The sequence below is a fragment of the Canis aureus genome, chromosome 30, assembly GCF_053574225.1.
Source record: "Canis aureus isolate CA01 chromosome 30, VMU_Caureus_v.1.0, whole genome shotgun sequence".
Lineage (NCBI taxonomy): Eukaryota > Metazoa > Chordata > Mammalia > Carnivora > Canidae > Canis > Canis aureus.
In genome coordinates, this window is record NC_135640.1 from 38,217,837 (window position 1) to 38,243,670 (window position 25,834).

The following is a 25,834-nucleotide window of genomic DNA, read 5'->3' on the forward strand; positions in this document are numbered from 1 at the left end:
ATGGAGCCTGCTTCTCCCTGTGTCTCTCTCTGCCTCTCTCTCTCTCTCTCTCTCTCTGTGTGACTATCATAAATAATAAATAAAAAAAATTAAAAAAAAAAAAGAAAATTCAAACTAAAAAAAAAAGAAAAGAAAAAGAAAATTCAAACTAAAACCACAGGGGGATACCACTACACTCATAAGTAGTAGGACTGAATTAAAAAAAAAAACTAATTATAGAAAATGACAGCAAGTCTGTAGAACAACTGGAATTCTCATATATTGATGGTGGGAATACCAAATGATACAGCCATTGTGAAATACAACTTGGCAATTTCTCACACAAATATGCATTATATTCAGAAAGGGGTCAATTCAGGCCTGAGCTGCTCAATATTAGCATATTCCAAGGTGTTTAGAACACCTTGTTCCAGCTCTTGGGAGATAACCTCTGAGTCTTTGGAATATCCTGCTTGATAATAATGTCTTTGTGTGTGTTGGCTGTGGACCACACCAGAGAGTTTATGCTAATAATGTGATTTATGATGAACACTCTCTCTTGTGTGCTTCAGGCTTTGGCCAAATTGTATTAGTTTGACTTCTGGGAGACTAGGGTCTGAGAGGCTGAGGAGAGTCACATGGGCACCACATGTCTACATGATTGACCCCCAATAAAAAACCCTGGACATCCAGGCTTAAGTGAGCTTCCCTGGTTGGCAATACTTTGCACATGTTGTCACACAGCAGTGCTGGAAGAATTAAGGGCTACCTGTGAGACTCCCCTGGAGAGTCTGGGAAAGGACAACTGGAAGCTGGAGCCTGGTTTCCCCCAGACTCTGCCCCATATGCCTTTTCTGTTGCTGGTTTTCATCCATGTTTTGCTGTAATAAAATCCAACCATGAGTATAGCAGCTTTTCTGAATCCTGTGGGTCCTTCCAGTGAGTCATCAAGCTTGAGGGTCATATTGGGTACCACCAATGTCTTGGGGACCATTGGCCCATCTCTGTCATGCTTAGTTTGAAAACATGAAAATGTATCTTCTCTCAAAAACCTATGTGTGAGTATTTATAAGAGTCTTAGTGATGAAATCTTTAAAAACTGGAAACAACCAACAAAAAGGCCCTTCAACTTGTGAATGGAGTACAGCCATATAATGTACTCAGTGGTAAAGAGGAACAAACTGGTGAGGGGCTCCTGGGTGGCTCAGTAGTTGAGCATCTTACTCTTGGTTTTAGCTCAGGTCATGACCTCGGGGTCCTGGGATCGAGCCCCTGTTGGGCTCTCTGCTCGGTGGGGAGTCTGCTTGAGATTCTCTCTCTCCTCCTCTCCCTCTGCTCCTCCTCTTGTTCATTCTCTCTCTCTCTCTCTCTCTCTCTCAAATAAATGAATAAATAACTCTTTAAAAAAAAGGAATGAATAGGTGAGACACTCAACAACTTGGATGAGCCTCAAGAACACAAAGTGAAAGAAGCCAAACTCAACAGGCTACATATTTAATGATTCCATATATAGAATATGACTTTTTTACAAAGGCAGAACTATAGAGACAGAGAACAGATCAGAGGTTTCCAGGAGCTGAGGGTGGGAGGAGCGGTCATCTACAAAGTAGCATGAGGGGACTTTTTGAAATATTCCGTGTCTTCAGTGATTATCTGACTGCATGTGTTCGTCAAAACTCATCAAACCAATTGCTAAAAATAAGTGAATTTTATTGTATGAAAATGATACAGTAAACATGGTTTTTAAAAAATAGTAAGGAGTTGGAAATTTGGGGAAATTTAATAGCCTAGAGATTAGCCAAAGGATTTTTCTCCTGCCTCTGGACTGTGACACTTTACTGCATGACATTAGGTTATAATGTCGATTTCAGTCTTCTGTTTGTGAGATTTTTTTCTTTTTCTTATGTTTTAGCAGATTTGTTCCACTATACTTTCCTGACTTTTAAATTTGATTTGCATAAAAGAATATATGTAATATAGATGTAAGTTATGAAGCCCCATATTAAAATCAACTCCTCTGAACACACCTTCCAAAGAATTAGAACATTGTACACTTTGTATACAATGTCTTATTCCTGGATTGGCCCCCAGGAGGACTCATTGACCTGAACCATATGTTTATCAGACACTTGCTTTGTTCTTTATATATAGGTTTACTAGACATATAGGATTCCTTCAATAAAATACAGTTTAATTTCCTTGGTCTTGAATTTTGTAAAAATGGGATCATACCCATGTATTTATTATATCAGCTTGGATCTCTCCAGAAAACTAAAGTCCACTCTGTGGTTCAAATGAGGAGATTGTATTGAAGGAACTCCAAGTTGTGAGCAAAACTGAAGGAACCAACAAAGGATATTGGGGCTCCCAGAGACCAGCATCAGTGGAAAGCCATTACCCTCTAGATCTTTTGGGGCAAGGGAGCAAACCTGTCACCAGATCCAGTGAGAGCCAGACAACTGGATGAGGAGCTGGAGCTGTAGAAGTTATCACAGCCACTGCCAGAAGCACTGAGAGAAATACTCCAACTGTCTCTCTTCGTGCCCTGTGATGTCCTGCTGCCAGTCCCATTGGAGGAAGCTAGCGGAAATCCAGCTGCAGAAAAGGCACCTATGCTATAATCCACAGACTGAGAATTTGTGGACACAGGGCAGAGCAAAGAAGCACAGGTAATGGTCTGGGTAGGCGGTTGGAAGCAAATAAAGGAAAGCTCAACTATCTTTGTCAACATTTTTTCACTCATTACAGTACTGTCTTAGGTGCATCCCTGTTGTTGTAATGGCTGTGGCTCACTCATTTTTTTAAAAAAGATTTTATTTATTTATTCATGAGAGACACACAGAGAGAGGCAGAGCCATAGGCAGAGGGAGAAGCAGGTTCCCTGAGGGAAGCTCAGTGCGGGACTCGATCCCAGGATCACAACCTGAGGCAAAGGCACCCAGGCGCCCCTCTCACTCATTTTTAAGTACTGTTTAATATGCCCTTGGATAGATATCCATAAAGTAGTCCATTCTCTTGTGGATGGACATCTGCTTCTAGTTTTTACTGCTATGAACAAGGAATGCTGCTGTGAAGATTTCTGTGATAAAGTGTGGAGGGTGAACTTCACCAAAGTGGGAAGTATCATGTGTTTTTTATTAGCTTTCCTGGGGAACAAGTGACCCAGTCAGGTTGCCCCATCTCACTCCAGAGCAACTTGTTTTGTTTTTCATGGTGGTCAAACTCACCTAACACAAAGTTTACCATCTTAACTATTTTGGGTGTGCAGTTCAGTGGCATTATGTGCATTCACAAGGAAAATTATTGCATATTTGTGAAACTAAACAGCTAGTTGCATAATTTTTAAGTCAAGATTTCTTCCACAAACTTTACATATATAATATGTTCCATTTGTCACAATCTCTTGATATATTTATGAGAAAGGCACACACAGTTCTTGGTGGAATTTACTTGAGTATGAGAAGACAATTTTTGAGGTTAAGAAAAAAATCTCTCTTAAAAGATTTCAATTTTTTAGAGCGGTTTTTTGTTCACAGCAAAATTAAGCAGAAGTGGTAGAGATTTCCCATATCTCCCCTTTCCCAGAAAGCTACAGCCTCCCCTACTATCAGCATCCCCCACCAGAGTGGCACTTTTATTATAGCCCATGAGTCTTCATTGACACATCACAGTCACCCAAAGTCCATGGTTGATATTAGGGGTCTCCCTTGGTGTTTCACAATCTGTGGGTTTCCACAAATATTTATATATTATGACATATACTACCCATCATAGACTAGTTTCACTGCCCTAACAATCCTCTGTGCTCTGACTGTTCATCCCTCCTTCCCTCACAAAGGTTTTTATTTTCATGTTAATATTAAAGGTCCATGGGATCCCTGGGTGGTGCAGCAGTTTGGCGCCTGCCTTTGGCCCAGGGCGCGATCCTGGAGACCCGGGATCGAATCCCATGTCGGGCTCTGGGTGCATGGAGCCTGCTTCTCCCTCTGCCTGTGTCTCTGCCTCTCTCTCTCTCTCTCTGTGTGTGACTATCATAAAAAAATATATATATATATATATTAAAGGTCCATGTTGGGCCACCTGGGTGGCTTGGTGGTTGAGTGTCTACCTTTGGCTTGGGTCATGATCCCAGGGTCCTGGGATCGAGTCCCACACTGGGCTCCCTGAGGGTTGCCTGCTTCTCCCTCTGCCTGTGTCTCTGCCTCTCTCTCTCTGTCTCTCATGAATAAATAAATAAATCTTTTAAAAAATAAAAAAATAAAGGTCCATGTAAAGGAGGTCTTGGGCCTACAAAGCAGGATTTGACGTAGTTGATTTAACCAATCCCCTACTGGGAGACACTGGGCTCTTACCAATTTGCACCATTGCAAACAATTCTGCTAGGATCACCTTCATCTTTTCCTCTTGGTGCTCTCTTGAGTTTCTCTGGGGTAAGCACTAAAAATGGCATTGCTAGGACATGGGAAATACTACATTTTAATTTAATAGGTACTGCTGAATTCCTCAGTTGTTTCTTAAAATGTCTAGAATGGTTAGATCAGCGGCATACTATAATATTGTAGTCATTCTCCGGGGCCTTGGAGATTGAAAAGCATGTTTGGGCAGGTGTCCCTAAAATACGCAATTTAGGTCATGTCTCTCCCAAAACTGCTTGAGTAACCAGTGCACAAATCTTTCATTTGATTCACTTAGCAAGTATTTGTTGAGTGTCCATTATGTGCTGGTGCTGTTCTAACCTCAGAGGATAAAGAAGTTGAAAACAAGACGTGTTTCTTTCAGTCAGGAGGTGGGTATTCTCACCGCTAAGAGTTTGTTAGAAAGCTCTGGACAATCCCTGATCCATAACTCAATACATGTGTGTTCATGCTGGTCTGGCTTTGAACAAGATAACTTTTCTTGATTATCTATCTGACTGAAACATACAGTTTTCCTACTAATAAGAGCCAAATTTTTACCTTTCTAAAAATATATCATCTCCAATTTTGTCCAGTGCTACAGAAACTCAAAATTGTGCTATGTTTATCCAAAAGAGATGAAAACACATACACATAAAAAACCCCTTTGTACCAGAATGTTCATGGCAGCTTTATTCATAATGCCAAAAATAGGACCATCCCAGCTTCCCACCAATAGGAGAATGGATAAACAAATCATGGTATATTCAGACGTTCGATTCCTACTCAGCAATACCAAGGAATGAACAACTGATCACACAATAACATGGATGAATCTCAAAAACATGATTTGGAGTGAAAGAAGCCTGATTCCAGAGTAAATATCATGTGATTCCATTTTTAGGAAGTTCTAGAATAGGCGCAACTGAGCCACGGTGGAAAAGGCAAGGCTATGGGTGGGGGCAGGAAAGGAGAAGAAGGGGCACGAAGGCATCTATGGGGTGACGATGAGTCTCCAAGTCTTTTTTTTTTTTTTTTTTTTTTTTTTTTTTTTGAGTCTCCAAGTCTTGATGGGGCATGGGTTACGCAGGTGTGGCTCATCAAACAGTACACTTGCGATCTGTAAATTTCATCAGATGCAAATTTTACCTCAAAAGAAAAAAATAGAACCATAAGCAAATATTGAGCTCTAACTATTAACGTCCATGCTGAAGCATTAGGGGGAAGTGTACTGATGTCTGCAAGTTCCTTTGCAATAAATGAAAAAAGGAAGACGAACTGATGGATAGATGGAGTGGGAAGAGGGACAGAACAATATGGAGTAAAGCAAATTTAGTGAAAATATAAATTGTAAAATCTGCATGGTGGGTATTAGGTTCTCCCTAAAATTTCTCAACTTTTGGAGCACCTGGGTAGCTCTGTCGCTGAAGCATCTGCCTTCGGCTCAGGTCATGATCTCAGGGTCTCAGGATCGAGCCCTGCGTGGGGCTCCCTGCTCCGGAGGTGCCCGGAGGTGGAGGCCCTAGCAGAGACTCAGCAGGAACCCAGAAGGAAAGGCCCAACTCTGACTTCAGCCCAGTGACATTCATCTTGGACATCTGACCTCCAGACTAATGCCCACCCCACGACCATCAAATTAAGATAATAAGCGTGTGTTGTTGTAAGCCCTCAAAGCTGTGGCAATTTGTTCTAGCAGGTAGGGTTAGCTTTTAACAACGTAAACCAGGGCACATTGATCCCCTGTTGAAAACCCTCCAATGCCTTCCCATCACATCCAGAATAAAATCCAAACTCTTTACAGCCTGGTTCCTACCCCCATCTTTCTCCTTGACCCCTACTTCTCTCCCTAACCCTGTTTAGTCTGTCTCACTTCCTTGACCAAACCCCAGCTCACTTCTACCGCAGGGCCTTTGCACTTGCCACTTCCTCTGATCAGAACGCTCTCCCTGCAGTGTTTTGTAAGGTTGGCTCCTTTTCCTGTTCTGAAATGACACTGCCCCAAAACAGTGTTCCCTAAACACACTCTCCGAGATAATACTGCTCCAGTTTCTCACCTTTCTTTTTTTTAAGCTTTCTTCATATCTTCATAACACAACTTCCTGAAATTATATCCGTGCATATTTTAATTTGTCTCTTGGTTGCCTCCAGAGTAGGATGTAAGGTCCGAGGGGGCAGGATGTTTGTTCCCTGCAGTATCTCTAGCGCCTGGGCCGCGCACACAGACCGTCCTGGTACCTACACGCGAAAGAACAAATGTACAGACTCTCCCTTCCCACACTGATCCCACACTGTTGTCCTATCAACGACCCTCCCACTGATGCATCGGTTTCCATGCCTGCTTCCTGGCACAGTTGGGAATAAATCAGCTAAAAGTTCCCAAACCGGTCACAAACTAAGTGAAAACGGACCTCTGTTCTAAAGTATCTCCCCTACAGCACCGGCTGGAGTTTTGTTTTGTTTTCTAAATTATCTTTGGAGATTCAAATGCCTCACCTTATCCTCATCAAGCCCTTTCACACGGTTAGAGCCATCCAAATGGGGGGTGTCTTGTGGAGGCCTGCTGGGAACAGGACTCCTAAAACGACGATTATGTCTGGAAGGCTTTGGTCCAAGGCCATTCTTGCCAGCTGTAAACGGAGTCTCCGGAATCAAAAGGAGCTCACAGCTCTACTTAAGATCGAAGGGGTTGGGGATCCCCAGGTGGCTTAGCGGTTGAGCACCTGCCTTCAGCCCAGGGTGTGATCCTGGAATCCTGGGATCGAGTCCCACATCGGGCTCCCTGCATGGAGCCTGCTTCTCCCTCTGCTTCTCTCTCTCCCTGTGTCTCTCATGAATGAATAAAATAAAATCTTAAAAAAAAAAAAAGATCGAAGGTGTTTATGCTCGAGATGAAACTGAATTCTATCTCGGCAAGCGATGTGCTTGTGTGTACAAAGCAAAGAACAACACAGAAACTCCTGGTGGCAAACCAAGCAAAACCAGAGTGATCTGGGGAAAAGTAACTCGTGCTCATGGAAACAGTGGCGTGGTTCGTGCCAAATTCCGAAGTGACCTCCCTGCGAAAGCCATTGGCCACAGAATCCGTGTGATGCTGTACCCCTCAAGGATTTAAACTTAGTGAAAAGCAAATAAATAAAAGTGTACATTTGTTCTCTCTCCTTTTTTTAAAGATTTTATTTATTTATTCATGAGAGACACAGAGAGCGAGGCAGAGCCACAGGCAGAGGGAGAAGCAGGCTCCACGCAGGGAGCCCGATGCGGGACTCGATCCCAGGACTCCAGGATCACACCCTGGGCTGAAGGCAGGCGCTCAACCACTGAGCCACCCAGGGATCCCCCAGATTTGTTCTCTTGAAAAAAAATAAATAAATGGAGGCTGTCGTTCTCTGTGAAAGGGGTTTTTCTTGGGGAGTGGGGTGGGATTCAGACCAGGGTGGAGGAGAGAGGGAGAGCTCGGGACCGGAAGGGACTGGGATGGATTCTGGTCAAGCCCCTTCTCCTTGAATTCTCCCCAGCTCATCGTCCTCAACGTGGTCACAGATACTTGGGGACTTCTTCCCAGACCTGCCATCCCAACGGAACCGGGACGGAGCTGAGGGCTCAGATGTCCACAACGTGGCACGTTTGGTTGTCCTGCAAACCCTTCTGCAGCACGCTGGTCCCCTTCCCCCCGCAGGCCCGGCCCGTCAAGAGCTGACGGTAAGATCTTTTTCAGAAACTTCCTCAGCGTAGCGGGGTGTCGGGGCTGTTGCTGGAACACGGGATCTCCCATCACCGGGGGCGCAGGGCCCGTCCTGGGCCCGGGACTCTGCTGCCTTCAACCTGGCTACTCTCATTCTTGGCCATCGCGGAGTGGGGGAAAGGCTGGGAGTTGAAAACACCCCAGAGAAGGTCCTAAAAAGCTCCAATTCGGTTCAGGACCTCCAGATCCCAGGACGGATGTGTCTGATTTGCCCCCAAATGGGAACCTCGGTCGCTTAACCATTTTTTTGGACAATTTTTAGCTCAGCCCTGAACTGAAAAACCCTGACCTGGACTTCTTTTCCTCTCCTTGGTTGCAATTTTTTTAAACGAAATTACGATATGCTTATTTTAACAATTTCAGATCATACAGACATAATTAAAAGTCAAATGCCCTCTTGAACTGTGGCTCTTCTCTTTGAATCGCAATCCCTCGGGGGAGCCACGGTCAACATTTTCCAAGTGCCCTTCTCTCGAGCTCAGCAAATACATCAAGACAACGGAATTATGTTGTGCATGTTGTTCTGCAACCAGCATTTCTTACTTACCCATGTGTTCTGGGTTTTCTTCCATGGAAACATATACAAGTCCAGCGTCTTTTTAGTGCTGTTTGGTAGTAAGGGTCGATGATGATGTAATATAATCTATTGTTGGACATGGGGCACTTACAAATTATATTACATGGAATATGCTTGCACATACATCCTTACACAATTGTAATCTTCTAATGCATAGACTCTTAGAAAATAAATTATTAGGTCAAAGCATGTATTGATCAGGGTTTTCCAGGGAAAGAGAATAGGATATGTAATATATAGAGGTTTATTTTAAGAAATTGGCTCATGTGATTTATGGAGGCTGGTGGGTCCGAAACCTGCAGTTCAAGTCTGAAGGCCGTCTGCTATGGAATTCCCTCTTTGCTTCAGAAAGGTCAGTCTCTTTGTTCAATCCAAGTCTTCAACTGATTGGATGAGGCCCACCCACATTATGGGGGACAAGTCGCTTTACTCTAAGTCCACAAATTTAAATGTTCATCTTATCCCAAACACCTTCACAGAAATATCTGGGATAAATAATGCTTGACAACAGATGTCACCATGAACCAGCCACATTAGCATGTAAAATTAACTATCACAAAGGATATGTTCACTTAAATTTTTGATAAGTACTACCAAATTGCCCTCTAAAAAGGTCATTTCCAGTTGACATGTCCACGCAGCAAATGGATAAGCATGCCTTTTAATCCTCGTCCTTACCGACATGAAATATTATCATTTCTTTACATTTTTACCAATCCAATAGGCAGAAATGGCACCTCTTTTTATTTGCACTCCTCTCAAATGCAGTTAAAACTATTTTTTAAATTTTTATTTTATTTTTTAATGTTTTAAAAGATTTTTATTTATGATAGACACAGAGAGAGAGAGAGAGAGAGAGAGAGAGAGAGAGGCAGAGACACAGGCAGAGGGAGAAGCAGGCTCCATGCCGGGAGCCCGATGCGGGACTCAATCCCGGGACTCCAGGATCGCGCCCTGGGTCAAAGGCAAGCACCAAACCGCTGAGCCACCCAGGGATCCCAAAACTATTTTTTTTTTTTAAAGAAAATAACCGATGTTGACAGAAGTGTAGAGAAATTGGAACCCCCGGGACACAGCTGGTGGGAATGTAAAATGTAAAATGGTGCAGCCACTGCAGAAATGTATGACAACGCCTCAAAAAACTAAACATAGAATTACTATATGATCCAGCAATTCCACCGTTGGGTATGTGCCTAAAAGAATTGAAAGCAGGGACAGAAACATGTAGTTTTACACTCGTGTTCATAGCAGAGTAATTCACAGTGGACGAGAGATGGGAACAACCCAAGTGTCCACCTACACATGCAGCGGGATATCATTCAGCCTTGAAAAGGAAAGACATTCTGACACCTGCTACGACGTGGGTGAAATCTGGAGATGTACTCAGTGCACTCAGCCAGTCACAAAAGGACAGATATTGTCATTCCACTTATACGAGGTCCCTAGAGCAGTCAGGTGCATAGAGATGGAGGGTAGTATGGTGGGTGCCAGGGGCTCCGGGAGGAGAGGATGGCGAGTCAGTGTTTCATGGGGACAGAGTTTCTTTTTTATTTTTTTAAATTTTTTTAATAAATTAATTTTTTATTGGTGTTCAATTTACCAACATACAGAATAACACCCAGTGCTCATCCCGTCAAGTGGGGGACACAGTTTCAATTTAGGAAAGTGAGTATGTTCTGGAGAGATGGTGGTGATGTTCACACAGCAATGGGGATGTACTTACTGCCACTGACTTGTATGCTTAAAAATGGCCGAAATGGTACATTTTATAGCTATTTTAAAAATATATATTTCTTCTGAATTGTCTCTTCATGCCATTTGCTCCGACTTCTATTGAATATTGACTAGGATTTGGATGTTCATTCTTTGTTAGATGCATTGCAAATATTTTCTCCCAATCTGAATATTTCTCAGGTATTTGTTTAAATAAAAAAACTAAAAAAAAAAAAAAAACAACCTAAAAATGTTATGAGATCAAATATTCATTCAGCCTTTTCCTTTGTGAGTTCTGGATTTATTACTTGCAGAGAATGGAAGCTCTGTTTCATAATTATACAACACTTCTATACTTCCTTCTAGTACTTTCAGAATTTTTCTGTATTGGGTCTTTTAAATCTATTGGAATGTATCTCCACGTGTGGTACAAGGTAGAGATCTAATTTATATTTTCCTAAATGGATACCTGATTGGGCTGAGACTTTTTTTTTTTTTTTTTTTTTTAATGATAGTCACACATAGAGAGAGAGAGAGGCAGAGACACAGGCAGAGGGAGAAGCAGGCTCCATGCACTGGGAGCCCAACGTGGGATTTGATCCCGGGTCTCCAGGATCGCGCCCTGGGCCAAAGGCAGGTGCTAAACCGCTGCGCCACCCAGGGATCCCTGAGACTCTTTTTTGAATGGTCTTTTCCATTGATTTAGAGTGATTTAGAATGCAACTCTACCGTATTAAATCTATTTTGTGTATTCTGTTCCATTGTTCTTTGTGTCTGTTTCTGTTCCAAACTCATATTGTTTTTATTACAATACTTTTTTTTATTACCATAGTTTTATAGGAACTTTGACACCTGGTGGGACAAGGCTTCTCTTATATTCTTTTATTAAAAAATTATTATCTAGTCTCATAATTTTTCTGATGGTCTTCATTGTTTTTAAAAGTTTCTTAAAAAAAAAAAAAAAAGATTTTATTTTTAAGTAATCTCTGCACCCAACATGGCACTTGAATTTACAACCCCAAGATCAAGAATTGCATGCTCTACTGACTGAGCCAGCCAGGTATGCCCCTGATGGTCTTTATTTATTCTTTTTAAAGATTTTATTTACTCATTCATGAGAGACAGAGAGAGGGAGGCAGAGACATAGAGGGAGAAGCAAGCTCCCTGTGGAGAAGCTGATGCAGGACTCGATCCCAGAACTCTGGATCACGACCCGAGCCGAAGACAGATGCTCAACCACTGAGCCGCCCGGGTGCCTCCCCACCCCTGATGGTCTTTAGAATCAGTTTTCCAATTCCTGATGAAAATTCTACTGGGATTCTGATTAGAATTGCATTACATTTATTTAGGTAAAAAGAACTGACACCCTTAAGCATTGACTTTTCTTAGGAAGTCTGCTTTCTTATTTATTCAGATCTTTACGTCCTACAGTCAAATCTTATATTGTCCTTTATGAGAAAAATGCCCATTTTCATACTGACTCAAGACCCATTTTGAGTCTCAGAAATTCGGAAGATCAGTGTGCTCCAAGCACCCAGAATCCATTTACTCTGATTTCTAAGAGGCCACTTTACTTGTATGAGTTCAATTAAATTTGTTGAACTTAATATTTAGTTCACTTTGGTTTCAAAGATAAGTGAGATAAGCAGAAGTGAAGCCAAGAGTGAGAAATTATGCTACAACAGTTAAGATTCCTTTAAAAATATTTTTCTGTGTGAAAACCCAAATCAGCACATTTGATCATCTTGCACATTTTAATATGCAGCCACATCCTTACAGACACATCCAAGCATGCAAGCTTTGCAACGCTTCCTCTCTCTGACTCATGCATAACAGATTAGTGTATTTAAAATTCTTCATACGTTGCTTGAATTTATCATTAGTCTCTATACATTTTTCAACTTGAATTTTCTGCATTTAACGTAAAGTCCTTTCAGAGGTAAAATTTAATATTAACATAACTGAGTTATATTTTTTTTAAATTTTTATTTATTTATGATAGTCACATAGAGAGAGAGAGAGAGAGAGAGAGAGAGAGGCAGAGACATAAGCAGAGGGAGAAGCAGGCTCCATGCACCGGGAGCCTGACGTGGGATTCGATCCCGGGTCTCCAGGATCACGCCCTGGGCCAAAGGCAGGCGCCAAACCGCTGCGCCACCCAGGGATCCCCATAACTGAGTTATAAATTACACCTGAACTGCAGCAGTAATCCTTACAGTTAAGGGTCTAAAGACACATGGATGGACTCACAGCCATATTCTAGTAGGATAACACAGCCAGACCACAGAAGGAGCGCTCATGTTCAATGCTCAACTTAAAAGTTAATCAAATGTTTTTTTTTAAGATTTTATTTATTTGAGATAATACAAGCAGGGGGAGTGGCAGGCAGAGGGAGAGGGAGAAGCGGACTCCACCTGCAGCAGGGAGCCCCACATGGAGCTCGATCCCAGGACCCTGGGATCACACCTGGGTCAAAGGCAGATGTTTAACCCACTGAGCCGCCCAAGCGCTCCTTAAGTGTATTTTCTAAGGCTTTACTCAACAACCTATGTTGTTGTAAAGGGGGAAAAAATCCACCAGGAATCTAGTTATCGCAACCCGGGAAAATCACTGAGGAAGAGCATCAGCCATTTATTGGGCACCATGTGCTAGACACTGCTGTAGCTCCTCACTTCCGAGAAAGGCATTAGTAGCACTTCAGGAAAGTCCTATTTCCAGATCTTCCTTTTTGGGATTACATTCATCCGCAAAAGGACGTGCTGAGTGGGAACAGCAGATGCTGCGACGGTCCCTAACTCAGGTCTGCTGTGATGGTCCCTAACTCGGGTCTGCTCTGAGTCCCTAACTAAGGTCTGCTGTGATGGTCCCTAACTCAGGTCTGCTGTGATGGTCCCTAACTCGGGTCTGCTCTGAGTCCCTAACTAAGGTCTGCTGTGATGGTCCCTAACTCAGGTGTGCTGTGAGGTCCTTAACTCAGGTCTGCTGTTACAGTCCCTAACTTGAGTCTGCATTTGTACCACGTAGGGACTATCTTTTGCATCCCTGTGCTGTGCTTTCCTTCCTCCCCAGTGCCCATCACTAATCACATCACTTTACATTTCCACACCCTCAGGGAACCACAAAACACCTACTTTAAAAAAAAAATCAATGTGGAATCAGCAACTGGAAAGTAATGTGTTGATTCTAAAGGAGGAACTGGCCACACTAGATTTTTTTTAAGTAGCTTCTGGTTCAAATCAATCTGCATCCAACCCTGACAATATGTAAACTTCAAATATAAACTTTTTGGAGCTTTTATTAAGTGATGTAGATTTTTGCTTCCCGTGTGTGTATTTTGTTTTCCTATTTATAGATATTATTTTTAAAACTATCCATCCTTATTTGCTTCAAAATAATATGGACGGCCAAAATTGGCAATGGTTTTTTGTTTTTTAGATTTTATTTACTTATATGAGACAGAGAGGGCACGAGTGAGCGCACAAACGTGCAGAGGGGGAGTGAGAAGCAGGCTCCCAGCTGAGCAGGAAGGATTGGCAATGGTTTGATGGCTGTTGGGATAGGTTGACTGGTACATGGGGGTTCAGAATACTGTACTGCTTTCGAGTATAGGTAAAGTTATCCCTAAGGGGAAAAAACTCCACCTGTAATGTTCAAATTATGGCATAGCCACATGAATTATTTAGCAAGTATTAAACCATTTTACAAATAAAGAAAACCCAAGGACACATGAAAATTTCAACATAACTAAAATAACTACTTCTAGGGATGCCTGGGTGGCTCAGCGGGTTGTCTAGTAAATGAATTATGGATGTCTTTGGCTTTGTATTTCCCAAATTTTTTCCCCCAGCGAGTATGAATTGCTCTACTTCAATTACATACATAATACACATTTCTCCTCCCTGTACCAGCTCAGTCCCCCTAATTTTCGTCCCTATGCCCACATTTTTATTTTTTTTGTTTTTATTTTTTTTATTTTTTATTTTTTAAATTTATGATAGTTACACACAGAGAGAGAGAGAGAGAGAGAGGCAGAGACACAGGCAGAGGGAGAAGCAGGGTCCATGCAGGGAGCCCGACGTGGGACTCGATCCCGGGTCTCCAGGATCGCGCCCTGAGCCAAAGGCAGGCGCCAAACCGCTGCGCCACCCAGGGATCCCTAAAGTTTTTATTTATTTATGATAGTAACAGAGAGAGAGAGAGAGAGAGAGAGGCAGAGACACAGGCAGAGGGAGAAGCAGGCTCCATGCAGGGAGTCCGACATGGGACTCGATCCTGGGACTCCAGGATCACGCCCTGAGCCAAAGGCAGACCCTCAACCACTGAGCCACCCAGGCGTCCCCCACAAATATTTTTACACACACTTCCCAAACAAGACTACAACAGATTTTCTCCAGGGCCTCCATGATTAGCAGGAGTCTTGGTACTAGGCACCAGGTTCTAGGACTGTTAGCCCTCTGATTAACCCACATTTGAAAGGTCAGACTCAACCTCTGATAAGCCAAGGGAGTGAAAGGTTCTGCACTGGTTTTACGTAAAGTTAACAAATTGAAAACTTATTTGCTTGCATCATTATTAAAAAGCTATCTTCCCTGTCCTTTTGTCTAAATTGATGTCCATTCAAGCATTATCATTCAGTTCTTATTGCTCAGAACCAGTTTAGAGATTCACTTTTTGTAGGTAATGAGCTTAGAAAATATGCCACAGGGTGCTGGCTGGCTGTTGGTAGAGCATCCAACTTTTGATCCTGAGGCCAGAGTCCCACACTGGGTGTACAGATTACTTAGAAATTTAATTTAAAAAATATGCCTCAGGGCGCCCAGGTGGCACAGTCGGTTAAGCATCTGCCTTCAGCTCAGGTCATGATCCCAGAATCCTGGGATCTGGCCCCATGTCAGGGTGGGGGCGAGGAGAGTATATGTGTCCCTGTTCAGCAGGGTGCCTGCCACACCCTCTCGCACCCACTAGTGCTATTAAAATCTTTCTAAAAACTATGCCTGAGTGGTTTGTTTTCTTAAAAATTGTTTTTCTTAAGAGAACATCCAAGTGAAGGTTCATTTTTTTCATAAAAGGATAATAAAATGCTCAAGGCAAGTAGGATCTAGAAGTACCTCCATTCCAATTTTCTACAGAGAAGACAATCTCTTGTAGGTATCCGTAAGTAAAAACAAAACCAACCCTTATACTACTTTTTAGAAAACCAGTCTCTTTATTATTAGCAAGGATTTCAGAACAACAGAGATCTCCCTGTGACTGTACACGACGACCAACTGTTCCTAGGGGTAGGGGGTTGGGTGGTACAGGTGAACAGTGCCAGACAGGTTAAAGGATTAAAATTCTAGGGTTTTCGTCATGGGTTTTTAGACATTTTTAACTGCTACCAAGAGAGGTGGCTAGAGAAATTCTGGTTCAGTAAGATTGTATAATGTAACCACACGGGCAGCCCTGGTGGCGTAGCGGTTTAGCGCCGCCTGCAGCCCAGGGCGTGATCCTGGAGACCGGGGATCGAGTCCCACCGTCGGGCTCCCTGCATGGAGCCTGCTTCTCCCTCTGCCTGTGTCTCTGCCTCTGTCTCTATGAATAAATAAATAAAATCTTAAAAAAAAAAAAAGGTAACCATACAACCAAGAAAGGTTTTAGTTCAATGCTTAAATTTACGTATCCACAAACCCGTGCTGCCTATACTTAGAAATTAGCGACAAATCTGTTTATCACTGTCCCAGGCCCTCCAGAGGAACAATAGATACCAAGAACTGGGAACCTGGGGAACGTGACTCCTAGACCCCTCCCACTCCCTCAGGGTCACCACAGCAGCCCTCCTTTGGTGTCCGTTCATCTCAACATCCTCTTTGCATTAACATCCTGTGGTTTCACAGAAGGTGTCACACTTCATCACTCCCGATTGAAGTCTGCTCAAAACGGCCATTCCTGTGGTCGTCTTTGCAGAGCTGTGATTCCCTCAGCACTTGTTTCTAGAGCATTCGTGTCCCCCACCCCCAATCATTCCAGGGCAAAATAACAAGTATAGTGAAGTTTACACTGTTTCAAGGTTTCTCATTAGGTGGTGACCTCAGCCTGGTGCGTTCTCTGGCCCTGTGTTTGCATTTCCCAAAATGCACTAGCAGGTGTCCAATAACACCTCTGACGAAAGTGCAATATGTATGAAAATCTCAAAAATATGCAAACACAAACCACACTAGATATACTTTTAGCTTATCCAATACTTATCTCAATATGAAGCACAAATAATTACATATTTAGTTTGCTTCAGGATGCTGGACCGTTTGCCCATTATTAAACTGAATCAGGCACACAAACATCTCCCAAGAACTTTGTACATGTTCAAGTATTACAAAAAAACTAAATATTCCACTTTCAAATTTTAAGAACACTTTGGAAGAACAAGCGTGTAATTCTTTCAATAAAATTTAAGCCAGAACCTAATTTATGTGCTTCAAGAAATTCTTTCATAATTTTTTATTGGTTCTTCTGAGGATCAGTACAGACATTTCAATTTGTACACAATTCTTAACGTACGTACCGAAAATCTAAAAAATCATGTAGTTGTGATCCTTTTCTAAAAATTATTCCAGTGACCTTCCAGCTTAAAATTTGGAGGCAAATTTTCCTTAACAGTATATCAGGTACCAATATCTTCAAATGCTGATACACTGTTACTTTGTTAAGTCCCATTAATTCACAATTTAAGATCATATACACTACATATTCAAATTTTCAATCTTGCACAGCACATTAACAGTTACTAGAAAAACTGGACTACCACAACCAAGATGTTACAGAGTACACAAGAATTCTGACAAGGAGAGCCAAGATCTAGGAGTGGTTTTCTTTAGGAAACAATTCTACCAAAAACAACATGGGAATAGAAGAAATTTAAAATGTTCAAGACATATTAAATGCACGACTGACTCCAAATTGCCATTTAGTATGCTTGGTATTATAGGATATAAAAACTACCCCGTCTATGGAATGTTGAGCTGACACCCAAGACAATCAAAGCCTCCCACATTCAATATCCCACTATTTTCTGGTTGTACCAAAAAATAAACAACCAGCAAATGATTTCACCTCTTAAAAAAAAGCATTTACACTTAAAAAATGGGATGAGGTGGGATTCCCTCCTTCTTAAAAATGTTTCTAGAGCTACTAAAAAACTTGCATTTACAAAATAGTTGATAAAAATATTCCTCTGGATTGTACAAGAAGGGAGACAGGGACCACTGATAAGACATGGTATATGGTATTAATCAGACTTGGCTTCTTTCTCTCCTGCTTCATCAGAGGCTGGACTCTGCAAACGAAAGGAAAAATAATGATCAAATATTTGATTTCTGTAGGACTGTTATGATCTTTGAGGTCTTTAACATTTAATACAACATATAATCATATATAATATATAATATATATTAATTATATAATTACATATAGATAATTATAATTATATATGTAGATAATTATATATAATTATCAGGTCTTGAAAATACAGTTAATCCTCATTATATGTAGATTTCACATTCGTAAATTTGCCTCTTGACTAAAACTTATTTGTAATGCCAGAATCAATACTCATGGCACTTTCATGGACTTAAAACATTTTTTGAGTTGCCCAACATGCACACTCCCATTCCCAGCTGGGGTGGTTGTTTCCGGTCTAAACTAGTGCCTTTTTTGCAGTTTACGTAGTGCCACACATTTCACTTTTTTGTGTGTTTCTTGATACGGACTAGACAAGTATAATACTGTCTACTACAGCTAAGCACAAGAAGGTTGTGGTGTACCTAATGGAGAAAATACACATGTTGGATAGATTCATTTAGGCAGGACTTACAGTGCTGTTTCTGTTAGCGCTGAGGTCAGTGCTAATGCATTAATAGCATGTATTCAACAAAAACACCTAAAATAAGGTTAGGTCTCTATGGGTTGATAGAAATGTGCTCAGGGTGCTGCAAAAATCTAACCCTGTATTTCCTCCATGTGCCACTATTCAGTATTCAACCTCCTAGAGCACAACCACTATGAATAACAAGAGTAGTGTGATTAACATGTATTACAAGGTCAAATTCTTCCCTTATAACTAGATTAGTAATCTCATCTTAACATCACATAATATTTGATGTGTGGTTAGAACTACCAATTAAAAATAAATTGTGATTAAATTCCACAAATTAGAAATACGTATTTGGTTAAGACTGATCTTTAAATACAAAAGTTTTTAAAATACCCCGAATTATTTTTCTAGGTTCAACCAATATAACATTTTTTAAAAAGAAAGCTTGGCTTAAGAAAAATCATTTATCAAAACCTGTAGCCTACTTAAGAAAAAACTCTCTACGACTTAAAATGATACACATAAGGACACCAGGTCTTTTTATTTGCTTGATCTAAGCTATTATTTAGTCTTAACACAAGTAGTCATTTTCAAGAAAAACGGACTTTTTAAAAAAAGATTTGAAAGAGAAAAAGACCATGAATAACAGGGGCATAGGGAGCCTGACATGGGCTCCATCCCACAACCCTGGGATATGACCAGTGCTGAAGGAAGATGCTTAACCCAGAGTCACTCAAGAGCCCCAAGAAAAATGGGACTCTTTATCAGAAATGAAGTGGGAAAAATGTGTTAAATGAGGAATGGATTCAAAACATTTCTGAAGCACTATCCAGAAAATAAAAGCAAGATTACAACAGTTCTATAGATTTTTTTTTGGGGGGGGTGGGAGCAAGCAGGCCTAGGATATTTGTTTAAACAGTCTTAAGGTTATGTGAAAGTATTACACCATTAGTAAATTAAATCCTTTTAAAAACTCACATTAGTAATTATAGTAACGAACCCTGTATATAACATATATAGTGAATCTGTTAGTGGTGAAAATCCGAGCGTATTAAAATTTCTTGCTCACTCGTTTAAAAAAGAAGCCCTCTACATATATATTTTCAAGTATGATCTCATTCATAAAAAACACCTATTCACTTGGGAGTTACTGTACCCAGCTTTGTTAATATTCTGACAAAGACTCTATTATTTGCTTCAGAAAAATATATAACTTATTATCTACTGTTCAGAGTCCAAATGAACACACACTTCTGACCTCCTCGTTCTTGGTTTCTCCGTTTTCTGCAGGTAAGTCTTCTTTCGTTTCTTGGTTAGCCACTTCAGCCTGTTTTCCCTTTGCTCCCCTTTTCCCCTTTGTTTGCACTTTTTTGTCTGAAGATTTATCCTAGGATACAGCAAGAGTGTATTTTAAGTATAAACCTGGCACTTACGCACTTGCTATAGCACAGTATGCCCAACAACTGCAGTGTTAATGCTGGGTTGCACAGCACATCTCTTACAGAAGACACGTGAAAGTCCACCTGCACCAGTCAGGACCACAGTGTATGCCCAGAACTGTACCCGTACTTTCTCATCAAGCCTCGTTAGACTTACCTTGAGAAAACCTGAAGCCTGAGCTACACTCCTCCACCTGCTCAATCCTCCCCTATTCTCCCGAGTTCCACATAACTGAACCAACGAGGGGAAGAACAGTGTAACCCTACCCATCCCCAAAGTTCTTTAAAGCTTGAATAATCATCAAATTGTCAAATGATCACTGTCCTGACAAGACATTCACCCTCACAGTAAGACCATTCACCTGAAAACAGCACCATGTTGTACAGTCAGGCCGACTATCCTGCTACAGCTAATCCCTTGGTATCATGTAATGAGTAGCTAAAAGGATCAATTTTGAGTTTATGGTTTTCATTTACATGTTGGAAGAATCTGAAAAGCACACATTAGTATAAGGATAACGTTCTTAACTTAAGCCACCATTAAGCAACATAAAACTGTTTTTGGATACCACTCATCAACAGAGAAGAAGTTTAAACATTCAACACTTATACCCTGTGAATAAAGAATGTACCAACAGCTAAACTCACTTAGATCACCAGTGAGTTGTATCGAAGACCCCTATCAGTACTGACCAATATTTGTTAAAAAGCCACAAAGATGCAGGTAGATCTCACAACTTCAATGCTAATAACAGTGGGGAAAAAAAACAGCGTCATGTATTCAGAACCAAAGATGGCATTCCATGTGTAAAACAACAGGACAGCTGCTGAGAGCACACCATCTTTAGAATGAACTGTTAAGTTATTTCTTAGTGAGCTCAATGCCCAAAGTGGAGCTCAAATTCACAACCCTGAGACCAAGGGTTGCAGGCTGTACCCAGAGCCAGCCGGGGGCCCCAGGATAAACTATCCATTACGAAAACAAACATATTGGGATAGCACTCCTCACAATGGTACCACAAAGTGTCACAATCACCTCTGTGATTAAAAGCTATTCTTCTATAATCTGATTTCTTTAGACTTACTAATTTTGTAACCACTATGGCAATAGTATAAAAATGTAAACACTTAGAAGTGGAAATAAAATACGCAATAATCTGTGCTGAGATAATACTGCTTTTTAACTAAGAGCAGGATAAAAAAAAAATCAGTATTTTCCTTAGCTAGGTTTCAATCCTCAAAATATTTCTAAAAAAAATTCTACAAGTCACAGTCTCACAGTGGTATGCATATACTTTTAAAATACTGTGCCAATGTTCTAATCAATTCATCAAAAATTTAACTTTCATTAAGGTTTTGTTTTTTTAAGATTTTTTTATTTATTTATTCATAGAGACAGAGAGGGGCGCAGAGACACAGGCAGAGGGAGAAGCAGGCTCCATGCACCGGGAGCCCAACGTAGGACTCGATCCCGGGTCTCCAGGATCACGCCCTGGGCTGGAGGCGGCTAAACCGCTGCGCCACCAGGGCTGCCCACCTTCCATTAAGGTTTTAAACGGGATCAATCAAGAATTACAGAAACTCAAGTTAAACAAAGCCCCCCAACTCCACATTTTTCCTTTGGCAACATGGAGTTGACATATTTGTTCCTTGGGGAACAATGACACAAAGACTCACCTGTCTGCCTCAGAGAAAGAAATGTGTTCATTACACCTGATGTCCTAATACCAACTGAGAGTAAAGTTTGAATATTTTCATTAAAAGTTTTGGTGGCAAATCAAAATATAGGAAAGGGTAAATAAGGAAGAAAAATTTAAGTGGGAAATGGGCATAGTACTACCACCAATTGGTTTATTAAAAAAAAAAAAAAAAAAATTCCAAAGACGAGTAATAATAATACATAGTTCATTCCATCCTTAGGCAACAAGATCGGCTTGCTTGTTATGTTCTGGGCCTTCAAGAAAAGTTCCTGTTTTACTTAACTTTTTACAGAGAATTATGGTTTTATCTTCTGTCGTGAGAAACATTAAGTTAACACACTATGCTTATACTTGTTTGGAATATTTAGAAAAAAAAAACTTTCAAAAAAAAAGAAAAAAAACTTTCTACTGGAAAAAAGGAAAGTTGGGAGACTTTTTTTTTTTTATGATAGAGAGAGAAAGAGAGAGGCAGAGACACAGGCAGAGGGAGAAGCAGGCTCCATGCGCTGGGAGCCCGACGCGGGACTCGATCCCGGGTCTCCAGGATCGCGCCCTGGGCCAAAGGCAGGCGCTAAACCACTGCGCCACCCAGGGATCCCCAAAGTTGGGAGACTTAACACAACTTTCTGTTCACCGTTTAAATAATTGGAAACAAAACCTTTGATGGTGCAGTGCTAGGCTACCAGCAGTACTTTTAGAAAGGGGGCTCAACACCACCCCCAAGGGGGTCTAACTCCTCACAAGCTCTGAGCGCACAGAGATTAATCACACCATGAATTCCCCGGGACCACGACAGCTTCGCAGAGGGTGGCTTCACGGTCACACCCAAAATCAAAGTTACCAAGATTTACACAGGCTGTGCTTCCCTAACTTAAGTTTTCAGACCTTACAGACCCACAAGAACAATTCATTCCGAAGACCCTGGGTGCGAACCAGGCCATCACGAGCCTATCCCAGGGAGACCCCTCTAACAACGGGGGTCTAGAGTCAGCTCCGAGTTTGCTCGGGTAAACCGTGGCGTGTGCTCCTCCATCCACAGTTACGGAACCTCAGCGGCGCCATCACGTGCCGGGCGCACCCAGGTGTTCGCACCCACACACCGGTGGCCCTGCACCCGGGCTGGAGCCCTTGGCCGCAAGGACCTGCACTTTCCCTTTCTCCGGGTCTCCACCGTGGCTGAGCCCCGACCACGATGCGCACCCGCACGAAGGGATTTCCCTCCTCGGCTGCACTTGCTGGCACCTCCGGGTGTCTCAAGTCTTCCAAACTCTGCAGCGCAATGACCGTGACATATTATATTCCCACAAAACACCAGAACGACCATGACCTTTTTTTTTTTCTTCTTTTTTTTGGACCCAGGCCTGAAAACAAAACAAAACAAAACAAAACAAAGGCCGGCCAGGGCTCCTACTCTAAAATATGAAACTCCAGTAGGGAACACAGGAAGGGACCTCCGCAAATCTGGTTGCGACTTCCAGAGTCACACAGTCCGGGGGTCGCTAACCGAGTCCCAAGACCTCAGCCGCCGGGGACGGCTCGTTAGTTAAGAAATAAGGCGTCGGGAGGCGCCGCAGCGCTCAGAAGTTGGGAGCCTACCTTTCCCGCCGCCTTTTTTGGCTTCGTTTCCACTTTTGCGGGAGCAGGTTTCTGAAAGGCAAAGGCGGCACTGAGTGTCTTCACCGGGCACGACCCCACGGAAAAGACCCGGTTGCGGGGCTCGCTCTACTTACAGCGGACAACCTCGCCGACCTCCTCTTGGGCTTCAGGGGAGAAAAGGAAAAGGACACGCAGTGAGGGGGCGAAGCGCCACGGGGACCCTCCCGGGGCAGGGGCGCGGGCTCTTACCTCCTCCTTGGCCGCGCCCTCGGCCGAGCTGACCTGCGGGAGCAAGCACACGCGCGAGTGGGGCGCAGCCCGCCAGCCCAAGCGCCCGCCCGCCCCCCGCGCGCCCCCCGCGCCCGCCCCGCGCCCGCCAGAACAATGCCCGGCCGCGTGACGTCAGCGGCTTCCCGCCGCCGCGTTCGAATCTCCCACCCGGCTCCTCAGCCGCCGAACGTTCCAGAACGCCGCGCCCGGGCCGCCGCCGCCGCCGCCGCCGCCGCGCACGCACAGCGCGAGGGCCCCGCCCGCCCTCCGGCCGCCGGGCCCCTGCCGCCCGTCAGGCCCTGCGCCGCCCTGAACCGCCCTGGGCGCGGCGGGACCCGGGCCTCGCGCGGGCGGCCGGCGCTCACCTTCCTCTTGGGCATCGTGGCGGCGGGGCGGGCGCGTGCCGGGTGCCTGCGGGCCGCCGCGCGCCGAGAGCCTCCGCGAAGCTGGGCTGCCTGGGCCGCTGACGCTCCTCCCGCCGCCCGAGCTGCTGCGACCCGCGGCGGGGGCGGTGGGAGAACCGGATGGAACCGGATTGGGAGCCCGCCCCCTCCTCCCCCCGCGTCCCCCGGCCGCGGGCTCCCCCTCCCCCCGGCCGGGCCGCCCCCCGCCCCCGCCCCCGCCCCCGCCCATTGGCTGTGGGGGCCCAGCGCGCCGCGGCCCGCGCCCCGAATAGGTGAGGCGGCCCGTCACTCGACCACGGCGCCCCGCCCCCGCGCCCGGCGCCCCCACCCCCGCCCGCCGTCTCGCGGGGCCCCAGACCCAGGCGAGGGGGGCGGGGCCCCAGAGGCCGCGCTCACCTCACCGTAGTTTGTTTGAAGCCGAGCCGCAAAGTGCGGTCTGCGCGCCGATTGGCGGAGGCCCGCCACGTGACCGCCCGGCGGCTCCGCCCACAAGCTCCCCGGTTACCTGGGCGCCCCGGGAGCCTCCGGGACCCGGACCCGGCCCCTCTAGGGTGAGCTGCGGCGCGACGTTAGAGGTGGTCTGTTAGGCCGGGAGGAGAGACACACAATGGACTCGAGTACGAGCCAGTTGCTCCCTCCTCGGCTGGCAGGAAAGGCCGTCGGTGGGCCCCGGCTTCGCAGGCCTCCGGGAAGCGGGTCCTAGTGCGCAGGCGCCGGAGGGGAGGTCGTGGGAAGGAAAGCCGGCGCGCGGGCTCGGCGCCGGTGCCACTGCGCAGGCGCGGGCTTTGCGACGTTTGGGGCCTCGGGCTCCGCTGCCGGCTTGCCCTGGGTCGCCCCCCGGAGACCCCGGAGACCCCGGAGGCCCCGGGGCTGGCGAGCTCGCGCCCAAGCGAAGCGGGAAGCACGCTCACCCGCTCCAGCCCCTTTTTAACCAGTTGCTCACTTAAGCACGTTTTTAAGGAAAATGCATCAGGCGGGGGGAGAGGGGGGTGGAGCGGGGGTTGGGGGGAGGAAGGGTCGGGGCCTGGGGTCTGAGCCGGGGTCCCCGGAGCCACGGAGGTCGCATGTTACAAGGACGAATCGTGCGGGCTTGCAAGTTGATAATCAACATTGTCGGCTGGAATTCTTGGAAAGAAGGAAACGTAGAAATACTGTGCGTCCAAAAGACCGGAAACAGGAGCTGTGCCTCATTTAGAGAGGTCGGGTAAACTGAGGCCCCTTCTCATGATGCAAGAGTGAGCTGCCACAGAGAGGGGTGAGGCCGCTCTTGAATGAGGAAGGGAATTTTGAAAACCACTGGACTATGCACCTCCTTTTTTGATGATTTACTTATTTATTCGTGAGAGGCGCAGAGGGAGAAGCAGGCTCCATGCAGGGAGCCTGATGCAGGACTGGATCCCAGGACCCTGTGGTCAGGCCCTGAGCCAAAGGCAGATGCTCAACCGCTGAGCCACTCGGGTTGCCCAGGTTCAGTGATTTTCACCGCTGCTCCTTCTGTTCCTATTCTCCACCAGGCGTGGCACCCTGATGTTCTCGAGGGGGCCTTGGCACCTGCTGTTCCCTCTGCCTCAGACCAGCATGGCTCTCTTCTTCATTCGGGTCTTTGCACAAAATTGATCCTCTCAACCAGACCTATCCTGCCCTTTCAGTTGAAATTGCAACCCCCGCATCTCTGTTTTCTGCCTTGTTTTCTACATGGTGCCTGCTGAATATAGAAGTATTGAGTATAACGTTATACATTCATTGGGTAACTCAGGAAGAATTCACAAGAAAGTGGTTGCTTCTGTGGAGAACAACTGGGAGCAGGGTAAGGTGGAAATGTATCTTTTTCTCTTTATTTCCCCAGTCCTATCTGCATTACAAAAAACAGACAAACCGAAAACCCATCAGAGAGTAACTGAGTTAGTTTGTGGCACAAACATGCACTGAGCACCTGCCCCTGTGCCAGGCATTATGTTAGGCCCTGGAGTAGAGAGACAGCAGCCAGGACATGTATGGTGAGGACTCTGGGTGGTGGTTTAGAGAAGAGACAGGACACCCAAGTCCTAGCAAGGGAAAGGGGAAGCCACAGGGGGTGGGGCAGTGGGGGGACAGCAGAGATCAGGGCATGCAAACGTCCTAGAATGTGACAGTCCTTCAGGGCCTGCTAAGTGGCAGTGATGGACACATGGAGA

General features: G+C 44.4%; 3 protein-coding genes across 6 annotated transcripts in view; 2 read left to right on the plus strand and 1 right to left on the minus strand.

Moving 5' to 3' along the window:
- The first annotated feature begins 5,432 nt into the window (after nucleotides 1-5,432).
- On the plus strand, nucleotides 5,433-7,571 carry LOC144301671 (large ribosomal subunit protein eL33-like). Its single transcript, XM_077878716.1, has 2 exons — nucleotides 5,433-7,058; nucleotides 7,240-7,571. Exons 1-2 carry the CDS (start codon nucleotides 6,858-6,860, stop codon nucleotides 7,483-7,485), a joined length of 447 nt encoding a protein of 148 aa, XP_077734842.1. The 5' UTR covers nucleotides 5,433-6,857; the 3' UTR covers nucleotides 7,486-7,571.
- A 9,293-nt stretch (nucleotides 7,572-16,864) lies between these two features.
- Nucleotides 16,865-23,780, minus strand: HMGN1 (high mobility group nucleosome binding domain 1). Of its 3 annotated transcripts, none has more exons than XM_077879252.1 (6): nucleotides 23,622-23,780; nucleotides 23,236-23,268; nucleotides 23,121-23,150; nucleotides 22,987-23,037; nucleotides 19,503-19,638; nucleotides 16,865-17,714 (listed from the first exon to the last, which is right to left on the minus strand). In XM_077879252.1, exons 1-6 carry the CDS (start codon nucleotides 23,634-23,636, stop codon nucleotides 17,701-17,703), a joined length of 279 nt encoding a protein of 92 aa, XP_077735378.1. In that variant the 5' UTR covers nucleotides 23,637-23,780; the 3' UTR covers nucleotides 16,865-17,700. The 3 variants fall into 3 exon arrangements, with proteins under 3 accessions (XP_077735378.1, XP_077735377.1, XP_077735379.1); XM_077879251.1 differs by having other exon boundaries at nucleotides 19,510-19,638; nucleotides 23,622-23,775; XM_077879253.1 differs by lacking the exon at nucleotides 23,121-23,150 and having other exon boundaries at nucleotides 19,510-19,638; nucleotides 23,622-23,776.
- Nucleotides 23,781-24,100: 320 nt separating this feature from the next.
- GET1 (guided entry of tail-anchored proteins factor 1) overlaps nucleotides 24,101-25,834 on the plus strand; it is a 37,578-nt gene continuing 35,844 nt past the window's right edge. The window contains exons 1-2 of one of the 2 annotated variants that reach the window (XM_077879245.1): nucleotides 24,101-24,211; nucleotides 25,175-25,467. The gene's annotated coding sequence lies outside the window, so the exon portion shown is untranslated. Of the gene's footprint in view, nucleotides 24,212-24,705; nucleotides 25,468-25,834 lie in introns of those variants that run through there. The other variant, XM_077879244.1, reaches the window with a different exon arrangement.